The sequence below is a fragment of the Salvelinus fontinalis genome, chromosome 21 (assembly GCF_029448725.1).
Source record: "Salvelinus fontinalis isolate EN_2023a chromosome 21, ASM2944872v1, whole genome shotgun sequence".
Classification (NCBI taxonomy): Eukaryota; Metazoa; Chordata; class Actinopteri; order Salmoniformes; family Salmonidae; genus Salvelinus; species Salvelinus fontinalis.
Genome location: NC_074685.1, coordinates 144,138 through 156,329, shown reverse-complemented (window position 1 = coordinate 156,329; position 12,192 = coordinate 144,138). Strand labels below are relative to the sequence as shown.

The window sequence follows — 12,192 nt, the reverse complement described above, 5'->3', positions numbered from 1 at the left end:
GGCTTTTGTGGAGCGATGGGTAACGATGCTTGTGGGCGACCGTTGTTGATGTGTGCAGAAGGTCCCTGGTTCGCGTCCGTGTCGGGGCGAGGGGACAGTTTAAAGTTATACTGTTACATTAGGACATATACTTTGTGCATGACACAAGTCATTTTCCAACAATTGTTACCAGACAGATTATTTCACTTATAATTCACTGTATCACAATTCCAGTGGGTCAGAAGTTTACATACACTACGTTGACTGTGCCTTTAAACAGCTTGGAAAATTCCAGAAAATGATGTCATGGCTTTAGAAGCTTCTGATAGGCTAATTGACATCATTTGAGTCAATTGGAGGTGTACCTGTGGATGTATTTCAAGGCCTACCTTCAAACTCAGTGCCTCTTTGCTTGACATCACGGGAAAATCAAAAGAAATCAGCCAAGACCTTGGAAAGAAAATTGTAGACCTCCACAAGTCTGGTTCATCCTTGGGAGCAATTTCCAAACGCCTGAAGGTACCACGTTTATCTGTACAAACAATAGCACGCAAGTATAAACACCATGGGACCACACAGCCGTCATACCGCTCAGGAAGGAGACGCGTTCTGTCTCCTAGAGATGAACGTACTTTAGTGCGAAAAGTGCAAATCAATCCCAGAACAACAGCAAAGGACCTTGTGAAGATGCTGGAGGAAACAGGTACACAAGTATCTATTTCCACAGTAAAACAAGTCCTATATCGACATAACCTGAAAGGCCCCTCAGCAAGGAAGAAGCCACTGCTCCAAAACCACCATAAAAAACCCAGACTACGGTTTGCAACTGCACATGGGGACAAAGATCGTACTTTTTGGAGAAATGGTCTGATGAAACAAAAACTGTTTGGCCATAATGACCATCGTTATGTTCGGAGGAAAAAGGGGGAGGCTAGCAAGCCGAAGAACACCATCCCAACCGTGAAGCACGGGAGTGGCAGCATCATGTTGTGGGGGTGTTTTGCTGCAGGAGGGACTGGTGCACTTCACAAAATAGATGGCATCATGAGGCTGGAAAATGATGTGGATATATTGAATCAACATCTCAAGACATCAGTCAGGAAGTTAAAGCTTGGTCGTAAATGGGTCTTTCAAATGGACAACAATGACCCCAAGCATTCTTCCAAAGTTGTGGCAAAATTGCTTAAAGACAACAAAGGTATTGGAGTGGCCATCACAAAGCCCTGACCTCAACCCCCCCCCCCCCCCCAAAGGACAGCTAGCTTCTGTCCTCCTCTGGGTACATTGACTTCAATACAATACCTATGAGGCTCATGGTTCTCAACCCCTCCTATAGACTTACACAGTAATTATGACAACTTCCGGAGGACGTCCTCCAACCTATCAGAGGGGGGGCCAGAGGCGCCAGGAGTACCCAGAGGGGTCAGGGGGGGCCATCAGGAGGCAGGAGGTACCAGAAGGTCTAGGAGGGGCTAGAGAGACCAGGGTGGGCCAGAGAGACTAGAAGGGTCCAGGGAGGGGTTGGGGGCCGGGGTTGGCTGAGGGGGGCCAGAGGAGGAGCCAGAGAAACGGCCCCAAACATCAATCTCCAGCCTGGACTTCAACCACTGCCTCCCCTGGTGCCGTTTCACAAGATTGATATGCTGTGTGTGTGTGTGTGTGTGTGTGTGTGTGTGTGTGTGTGTGTGTGTGTGTGTGTGTGTGTGGTTGTGTGTGTGTGTGTATGTGTGTGTGTGTGTGTGTGTGTGTGCGTGCGCGCGTGTGCGCGTGCGTTAAGGCCAAGACATACAAGGGTTTTCACTCAAGTCACAAAACTAATTTAGCCCCTGAGTCCTGGCCCACATTTTGCTCCACTCCCAATATCTGACATTTATTTATCTCTGTATTTTCATGTGTTGAGGACTTCACAACGTTAAATGCTGTCCTTTGTCAAGGGTAAATTGAGGGGCCTGGGCCACAGTCCAATGAAGTACACCAACTGAGTGCATTGATCATAGTTAACTACTGTATGTCAAGGTCTCTATTGAGACAGTTTGCTTGTTTACGTTCAGAGCTGGTACAGAATCCATTATATAAACCAACATAATGTCCTCATTTTGAATGAAATAGACCGAAGAGGTATTAAAAAGCATTAACAGGTCACAGTGAGGAAATATGGAATCATTTTTATATGCGTCTCAAATTGCACCCTATCTATATAGTGGAGTGCCTTTGATAGGGTGCCATATGGCCCTTGGTCAATGTAGGGTACTATATAGGGAATAGGGTGGCATATGGCCCTGGTCAACGTAGGGTACTATATAGGGAATAGGGTGGCATATGGCCCTGGTCAATGTAGGGTACTATATAGGGAATAGGGTGGCATATGGCCCTGGTCAACGTTGGGTACTATATAGGGAATAGGGTGGCATATGGCCCTGGTCAATGTAGGGTACTATATAGGGAATAGGGTGGCATATGGCCCTGGTCAATGTAGGGTGCTATATAGGGAATAGGGTGGCATTACATGGGAAATAGTCTCTGCCTTCACGGATGAACCTTCATATGTAAAAACAGATGGTTTATTTAATAACATCTAGCTTAGAGTACTTAAAAAAAATTAGATTTGTAGAGTATTTAAAAAAGATGTGCCTAAATAATCATACACTTTAATAAGACCATTTCATATGGTGACTAAAAACTCCTTTTTTTATTCTCTCTTGAAAATAATTGTTGGCACAAAACGTCAATAAAAAGCTGTGCGAGAGTAGCCTGGTGACTCAGTGGTTCACCACAGACTTCAGTCTGAGAGTAGCCTGGTGACTCAGTGGTTCACCACAGACTTCAGTCTGAGAGTAGCCTGGTGACTCAGTGATTCACTACAGACTTCAGTCTGAGAGTAGCCTGATGACTCAGTGGTTCACAACTGACTTCAGTCTGAGAGTAGCCTGATGACTCAGTGGTTTACCACAGACTTCAGTCTGAGAGTAGCCTGATGACTAAGTGGTTCACCACAGACTTCAGTCTGAGAGTAGCCTGATGACTCAGTGGTTCACCACAGACTTCAGTCTGAGAGTAGCCTGATGACTCAGTGGTTCACCACAGACTTCAGTCTGAGAGTAGCCTGATGACTAAGTGGTTCACCACAGACTTCAGTCAGAGTAGAATGATGACTCAGTGGTTCACTACAGACTTCAGTCTGAGAGTAGCCTGATGACTCAGTGGTTCACCACAGACTTCAGTCTGAGAGTAGCCTGATGACTCAGTGATTCACCACAGACTTCAGTCAGAGTAGAATGATGACTCAGTGGTTCACTACAGACTTCAGTCTGAGAGTAGCCTGATGACTCAGTGGTTCACCACATACTTCTGTCTGAGAGTAGCCTGATGACTCAGTGGTTCACCACAGACTTCAGTCTGAGAGTAGCTTGATGACTCAGTGGTTCACCACAGACTTCAGTCTGAGAGTAGCCTGATGACTCAGTGGTTCACCACATACTTCTGTCTGAGAGTAGCCTGATGACTCAGTGGTTCACCACAGACTTCAGTCTGAGAGTAGCCTGATGACTAAGCGGTTCACCACAGACTTCAGTCAGAGAGTAGCTTGATGACTCAGTGGTTCACTACAGACTTCAGTCTGAGAGTAGCCTGATGACTCAGTGATTCACCATAGACTTCAGTCTGAGAGTAGCCTGATGACTCAGTGATTCACCACAGACTTCAGTCAGAGTAGCCTGATGACTCAGTGGTTCACCACAGACTTCAGTCTGAGAGTAGCCTGCTGACTCAGTGGTTCACCACAGACTTCAGTCAGAGAGTAGCTTGATGACTCAGTGGTTCACCACAGACTTCAGTCTGAGAGTAGCCTGATGACTCAGTGGTTCACCACCGACTTCAGTCTGAGAGTAGCCTGATGACTCAGTGGTTCACCACATACTTCAGTCTGAGAGTAGCCTGATGACTCAGTGGTTCACCACAGACTTCAGTCTGAGAGTAGCCTGATGACTAAGTGGTTCAGCACAGACTTCAGTCTGAGAGTAGCCTGATGACTCAGTGGTTCACCACAGACTTCAGTTTGAGAGTAGCCTGATGACTCAGTGGTTCACCACAGACTTCAGTCTGGGAGTAGCTTGATGACTCAGTGGTTCAATACAGACTTCAGTCTGAGAGTAGCCTGATGACTCAGTGGTTCACTACATACTTCAGTCTGAGAGTAGCCTGATGACTTAGTGGTTCACCACAGACTTCAGTCTGAGAGTAGCCTGATGACTCAGTGGTTCACCACAGACTTAGGTCTGAGAGTAGCCTAAGGACTAAGTGGTTCACCACAGACTTCAGTCTGAGAGTAGCCTGATGACTCAGCGGTTCACCACAGACTTTAGTCTGAAAGTAGCCTGATGACTAAGTGGTTCACCACAGACTTCAGTCTGAGAGTAGCCTGATGACTCAGTGGTTCACCACAGACTTCAGTCTGAGAGTAGCCTGATGACTAAGTGGTTCACCACAGACTTCAGTCTGAGAGTAGCCTGATGACTCAGTGGTTCACTACAGACTTCAGTCTGAGAGTAGCCTGATGACTCAGTGGTTCACCACAGACTTCAGTCTGAGAGTAGCCTGATGACTAAGTGATTCACCACAGACTTCAGTCTGAGAGTAGCTTGATGACTCAGTGATTCACCACATACTTCAGTCTGAGAGTAGCCTGATGACTCAGTGATTCACCACATACTTCAGTCTGAGAGTAGCCTGGTGACTCAGTGGTTCAGTACAGACTTCAGTCTGAGAGTAGCCTGATGACTCAGTGTTTCACTACAGACTTCAGTCTGAGAGTAGCCTGATGACTCAGTGGTTCACTACAGACTTCAGTCTGAGAGTAGCCTGATGACTCAGTGGTTCACTACAGACTTCAGTCTGAGAGTAGCCTGATGACTCAGTGGTTCACCACAGACTTAAGTCAGAGAGTAGCTTGATGACTCAGTGGTTCACTACAGACTTCAGTCTGAGAGTATCCTGATGACTCAGTGGTTCACCACAGACTTCAGTCTGAGAGTAGCCTGATGACTCAGTGGTTCACCACAGACTTAAGTCTGAGAGTAGCTTGATGACTCAGTGGTTCACCACAGACTTCAGTCTGAGAGTAGCCTAAGGACTAAGTGGTTCACCACAGACTTCAGTCTGAGAGTAGCCTGATGACTCAGTGGTTCACCACAGACTTCAGTCTGAGAGTAGCCTGATGACTCAGCGGTTCACCACAGACTTTAGTCTGAAAGTAGCCTGATGACTAAGTGGTTCACCACAGACTTCAGTCTGAGAGTAGCCTGATGACTCAGTGGTTCACCACAGACTTCAGTCTGAGAGTAGCCTGATGACTCAGTGGTTCACCACAGACTTCAGTCTGAGAGTAGCCTGATGACTCAGTGGTTCACCACAGACTTCAGTCTGAGAGTAGCCTGGTGACTCAGTGGTTCAGTACAGACTTCAGTCTGAGAGTAGCCTGATGACTCAGTGGTTCACTACAGACTTCAGTCTGAGAGTAGCCTGATGACTCAGTGGTTCACTACAGACTTCAGTCTGAGAGTAGCCTGATGACTCAGTGGTTCACCACAGACTTAAGTCAGAGAGTAGCTTGATGACTCAGTGGTTCACTACAGACTTCAGTCTGAGAGTAGCCTGATGACTCAGTGATTCACCACATACTTCAGTCTGAGAGTAGCCTGATGACTCAGTGGTTCACCACAGACTTCAGTCTGAGAGTAGCCTGGTGACTCAGTGGTTCAGTACAGACTTCAGTCTGAGAGTAGCCTGATGACTCAGTGGTTCACTACAGACTTCAGTCTGAGAGTAGCCTGATGACTCAGTGATTCATCACAGACGTCAGTCTGAGAGTAGCCTGATGACTCAGTGGTTCACCACAGACTTCAGTCTGAGAGTAGCCTGATGACTCAGTGGTTCACTACAGACTTCAGTCTGAGAGTAGCCTGATGACTCAGTGGTTCACCACAGACTTCAGTCTGAGAGTAGCCTGATGACTCAGTGGTTCACTACAGACTTCAGTCTGAGAGTATTCTGATGACTCAGTGGTTCATTACAGACTTCAGTCTGAGAGTAGCCTGATGACTCAGTGGTTCACCACAGACTTCAGTCAGAGACTTCCATCATTGAAGTTGTTTAAGATGACGATGGACACGAGGCGCCTTGTACAAAACAAAGTAATCAGCAAATGGATTGTTTTTAACCAATTACAGTATCAAAACCATATGACGAGTTTTCACACCGCCGTCTTAGCCGTGTGTGTTCAGGCGCTGGCCCCACCCATCGGTTTCTGGACCAATCAGAAGGCTCCCAATGCATTGGCATTAGGGGAAGGGTCAGGGAGGTACTCAGAGAAGAAACTAACGCCTGTGGGCGGCGTAGCGTTTGGCCGGAGCAAGGAGTCTGGGTAACCAGGCAAGTGTGAGAGCCCGTTGTGTGTGCGTGTCTGTGTCCACGTGTGAGAGAGAGAATTGCTTCAGGGATGGTGTATTACAATGACTGACCCTGTAAAACAACACCTATCATACTACTATGACTGACCCTGTAAAACAACACCTATCATACTACTATGACTGACCCTGTAAAACAACACCTATCATACTACTATGACTGACCCTGTAAAACAACACCTATCATACTACTATGACTGACCCTGTAAAACAACACCTATCATACTACTATGACTGACCCTGTAAAACAACACCTATCATACTACTATGACTGACCCTGTAAAACAACACCTATCATACTACTATGACTGACCCTGTAAAACAACACCTATCATACTACTATGACTGACCCTGTAAAACAACACCTATCATACTACTATGACTGACCCTGTAAAACAACACCTATCATACTACTATGACTGACCCTGTAAAACAACACCTATCATACTACTATGACTGACCCTGTAAAACAACACCTATCATACTACTATGACTGACCCTGTAAAACAACACCTATCATACTACTATGACTGACCCTGTAAAACAACACCTATCATACTACTATGACTGACCCTGTAAAACAACACCTATCATACTACTATGGCTGACCCTGTAAAACAACACCTATCATACTGCTATGACTGACCCGGTTATAGACAGACCATCACATTCAACCTAATGTAGTTATTGGCCTCATTAGGCTGGTTATAGGCCTCCTCAGGCTGGTTATAGACCTGCTCAGGCTGGTTATAGACCTCCTCAGGCTGGTTATAGACCTACTCAGGCTGGTTATAGGCCTCATCAGGCTGGTTATAGACCTGCTCAGGCTGGTTATAGACCTCATCAGGCTGGTTATAGACCTCCTCAGGCTGGTTATAGACCTGTTCAAGCTGGTTATAGACCTCCTCAGGCTGGTTATAGACTTGCTCAGGCTGCTTATAGACCTCCTCAGGCTGGTTATAGACCTGCTCAGGCTGGTTATAGACCTCCTCAGGCTGGTTATAGGCCTGCTCAGGCTGGTTATAGGCTTGCTCAGGCTGGTTATAGGCCTGCTCAGGCTGGTTATAGGCCTGCTCAGGCTGGTTATAGGCCTGCTCAGGCTAGTTATAGACCTGCTCAGGCTGGTTATAGACCTACTCAGGCTGGTTATAGACCTCCTCGGGCTGGTTATAGACCTCCTCGGGCTGGTTATAGGCCTCCTCAGACTGGTTATAGGCCTCCTCAGGCTGGTTATAGGCCTCCTCAGGCTGGTTATAGAACTCCTCAGACTGGTTATAGGCCTCCTCAGGCTGGTTATAGAACTCCTCAGACTGGTTATAGGCCTCCTCAGGCTGGTTATAGACCTCCTCAGGCTGGTTATAGACCTCATCAGGCTGGTTATAGACCTCCTCAGGCTGGTTATAGACCTCCTCAGGCTGGTTATAGACCTCCTCAGACTGGTTATAGACCTCCTCAGGCTGGTTATAGACCTCCTCAGGCTGGTTATAGACCTCCTCAGGCTGGTTATAGACCTCCTCAAGCTGGTTATAGACCTCCTCAGGCTGGTTATAGTCCTACTCAGGCTGGTTATAGGCAGACTATCACATTTCACCTATACTGTAGACCATATAGTCCATCTATCCTATTTAAAAAAGGTCTGAAGACAGAAACAGATCATTTGGTTCCTTTTTTACCATATGTATTAGTGAAACCAAAATGCTGTAACATATATAAATAAATAAAATTCAATAACCTAGTACACACACCAACACTTTTCAAGTGATCAAATCAAAAGGACATTGCATAGAAACTAAAGTGGACGGTCGGACGCAACGCAGACTCAGAACTGCTGGACAGCAACATTATAAACCAAATCACTGATCGTTGGGGACGGAGATCAGACTGACTGCTAAAGGCTTGATCCATAAATTAAATCATGAAATAAGGTTGCCTAGCTTACAATACTAAACCAATCCATTCAAATCAAATGGTTTGATAAACATGACATCAATAACACAGCCAGCCACATCCAGAATCCCCGCTGCCGACAAAAAAAATTCAGAAATCCACCCCCCAAAAAATAGTTGACTATTTAGTTTTCAAAAGCTCTGAGGAAGGTCAATATAACAATATAACACTTTTCAATGAGAAAAGAGAAATCCACTTTCGGAAAAAAAAATCAAATAGAAAATACTTCTGTTTTCCAAGATGGAGCCTTACCATGCAATACTGTGGTCATTTTAATAAAGAAAACAAAACACTAGGTAACCTACTTTTGAACCCCACGTTCAGAAGCTTCGGGCATCTTCTCAATTAAGTAGCCTAGTTGTGTTCTTGGTTCCATGAACAGAACTAGAGCCCATCACTAGCAGCCCACCTCGTTCAATGCATTGTGGGAAAGTGTTTATCTAATTCCACTCAGATGAAGATCTGAGATGAGTAGGACATCCTGGCATTTCAACTATACTCTGATTGCGTTGGTGTCCCGCAATTCGTAGCACCCCCCCCCCCCTCCCCCCATGTCTAATTTGATCAGCTGTTGTCAACGCAGAAATGAGTAGGACATCCGGGCATTTCAACTATACTCTGATTGCGTTGGTGTCCCGCCATTCGTAGCACCCCCCCCCCCCTCCCCCCATGTCTAATTTGATCAGCTGTTGTCAACGCTGAAATGAGTAGGACATCCGGGCATTTAAAAAAAGTTTACTCGATTTAAGAAATGTTACATACTATTTATGGCCTATGTATAGAATGTATATTACAATATTAAACTTTTATTTTATTTTCCCGCATACTCAAACGGCCTACTATTTAGGACACACATATGGGTATTAGGCCATGGCCAGTGGTTACGTTCCAAAATAGCACCCTATTCCCTATGTAGTGCACTACTTTAGACCAGGGCCCATAGGGGTAGTGCACTACTTTAGACTAGGGCCCATAGGGGTAGTGCACTACTTTAGACTAGGGCCCATAGGGGTAGTGCACTACTTTAGACTAGGGCCCATAGGGGTAGTGCACTACTTTAGACCAGGGCCCATAGGGGTAGTGCACTACTTTAGACCAGGGCCCATAGGGGTAGTGCACTACTTTAGACTAGGGCCCATAGCGGTAGTGTACTACTTTAAACCAGGGCCCATAGGGGTAGTGCACTACTTTAGACTAGGGCCCATAGGGGTAGTGCACTACTTTAGACTAGGGCCCATAGGGGTAGTGCACTACTTTAGACTAGGGCCCATAGGGGTAGTGCACTACTTTAGACTAGGGCCCATAGCGGTAGTGTACTACTTTAAACCAGGGCCCATAGGGGTAGTGCACTACTTTAGACTAGGGCCCATAGGGGTAGTACACTACTTTAGACTAGGGCCCATAGGGGTAGTGCACTACTATAGACCAAGGCCCATAGGGGTAGTGCACTACTTTAGACTAGGGCCCATAGGGGTAGTGCACTACTTTAGACTAGGGCCCATAGGGGTAGTGCACTACTATAGACCAAGGCCCATAGGGGTAGTGCACTACTTTAGACCAGGGCCCATAGGGGTAGTGCACTACTATAGACCAGGGCCCATAGGGGTAGTGCACTACTTTAGACCAGGGCCCATAGGGGTAGTGCACTACTATAGACCAAGGCCCATAGGGGTAGTGCACTACTTTAGACCAGGGCCCATAGGGGTAGTGCACTACTTTAGACTAGGGCCCATAGGGGTAGTGCACTACTTTAGACTAGGGCCCATAGGGGTAGTGCACTACTATAGACCAATGCCCATAGGGGTTCTAATCGGAAGTAGTGCACCTCAAAACGTTTTTTTTGTAGGGTACCATTTGGCACGCACCAAGTGAAATGACTGCAGGCCTCTGACATGCAACACCCGCTATTATCTTTAAAAAATAGCAAAAGGTGCCTCCGCACCTCTCAACCCCCCACCACCTTTCTCTACTAAGACAATTTACCACTCCAAGGGTTGAATTTAGAAACACATGTCCAATTGAGATTTTCTAACGGGGAATTATCAGCGGTGAGAGAAGGCACGTCTGTTTTCACGTTTTAATTTGAGAGGGGCGAGAGAAAGAGGGGACAAAAAGAGATTTTTTTTTTTTTTTTTTTTTTTCAGGGTGGTAATTCTTTATTAAAACAGCCAGCTAATTGGCCTTCATTCCCTGTTCCCTGAAGATAACTAGGCCTTAGTACCCTTCACCTGCTAGAAGTGATGTCAGAGGGAGTACGGATAAACAGTTCTAGTCTATCTGTCCCCGTATGAAAGCAGTGCCATTATAACACTTCTGGTATTTCGGTCCCCATAGGAATGCAGTGCAATTATGGAGATGTTAATGGTTACAAATGGCAGAATCATTCATGTGGCAGTCTGTGTGGGTCTGTGTTTGTGTGGGTCTGTGTTTGTGTGTGGCTTCTTACCTTGATCGTTGGCCATCTTGTCTGGATGTTCCACTGAAAGAGAGAGGGAGAGAGGAATAGAGGGAGGGAGGGAGAGAGAAAGAGAGAGAGAGAGGGGGAAAGAAAGATGGGGGAGAGAAAAAGAGGGAGGATAGAGAAAGAGGGGGGGGAGAGGGAGAGAGAGCGAAAGAGAGATAACAAATAATTTAGTGGTGAAGATTGCCAAGGGGTGGAGAGAGAGAGAGAGAGAGAATATGAGAGAGAGAGAATATGACAGAGCCCGAGAGATGGGGTGTGTGATGCTCACTGCTCATATTTCTGTATTGAAGATCTAATAATTAAAATGTGGTCAAGTTTGTGGGGAAACAGGTGGAAAAACATTTTCTATCCATCAATAATGATACACCACCTGGTATAGACAACCTAGATGGAAAACTATTGAGAATGGTACCAGACTATCATCCACCACGATTTGCAATGTCTTTAACCGAAGCCTAAAGGAACGTTTGTCGAAGGCAGCTAAACTAATTCCACTACCTAAATATAGTAAAGCACCATTTCCTGTCTCTAACAGCCACCCAATTAGTTTGCTGCCTGTTCTTCGTAAACTGACGGAGATAATTGTGTTTGAAACAAATACGATGCAAGTTTTTTTTTTAAAGAACAAGTGCCTTTCAACATGCATATCCGGACGGGCACTCAACTTGTACCGCACTGACACAGATGACTGATGATTGGCTAAAGGAAATTAATAACAAGATGATAGTTGGAGCTGTATTGTTAAATTTCAGTGCAGCCTTTGATATTATTGATCAGAAATTGTGTTATTGAAAAAACTAATTTGATATGGCTTTATATCACCTGCCATCACATGGTTGGAGAGTTATTTATCCAGTAGAATAAGTAGAATTCCATTATTCTTTAATGGAAGCTTCTCTAACTTTAGATATGTACAGTGCGGTGTCCCTCAAGGCAGCTCCCTTGGGCCGTTACTCTTCTCTATTTTGATACGCCACTTGTCCAACGAGAAGCTAACATCACTTTACAAGCTGATGATTGTACACTCTACACATCGGCTCCTACAGCCAGTGAGCTCACTGAAACTCTTAGTTACGGTCATTGTCAGAATGAGTAATTAACAGTAAACTGGTCTTAAATATACTTCTAAAAACCAAAGGTTTTAGGTTCAAAACATTCTCTTAGACTTTAACCTCAACTGGAGTTGTACGTAAAAAGGTCTAACCATTGAACACGTTGGAGAAGCTGAACTCCTAGCAGCAACATTGGATGGTCAGTTACAATGGTCGAGTCATATTGACAAAGTTGTTGTGAAGATGGTATGTCTGTTGTAAAAAAATAAAATAATAATATCTGCGATTT

At 45.4% G+C, this 12,192-nt stretch overlaps 1 protein-coding gene across 1 annotated transcript in view; it reads right to left on the bottom strand.

Moving 5' to 3' along the window:
- LOC129819106 (netrin receptor DCC-like) overlaps window positions 1–12,192 on the bottom strand; it is a 241,853-nt gene that overhangs the window by 97,662 nt on the left and 131,999 nt on the right. Inside the window, exon 16 of the mRNA XM_055875675.1 lies at window positions 10,834–10,866. Within this exon, the coding sequence (XP_055731650.1) occupies window positions 10,834–10,866 (33 nt within the window). The remainder of the gene's footprint in view (window positions 1–10,833; window positions 10,867–12,192) is intronic.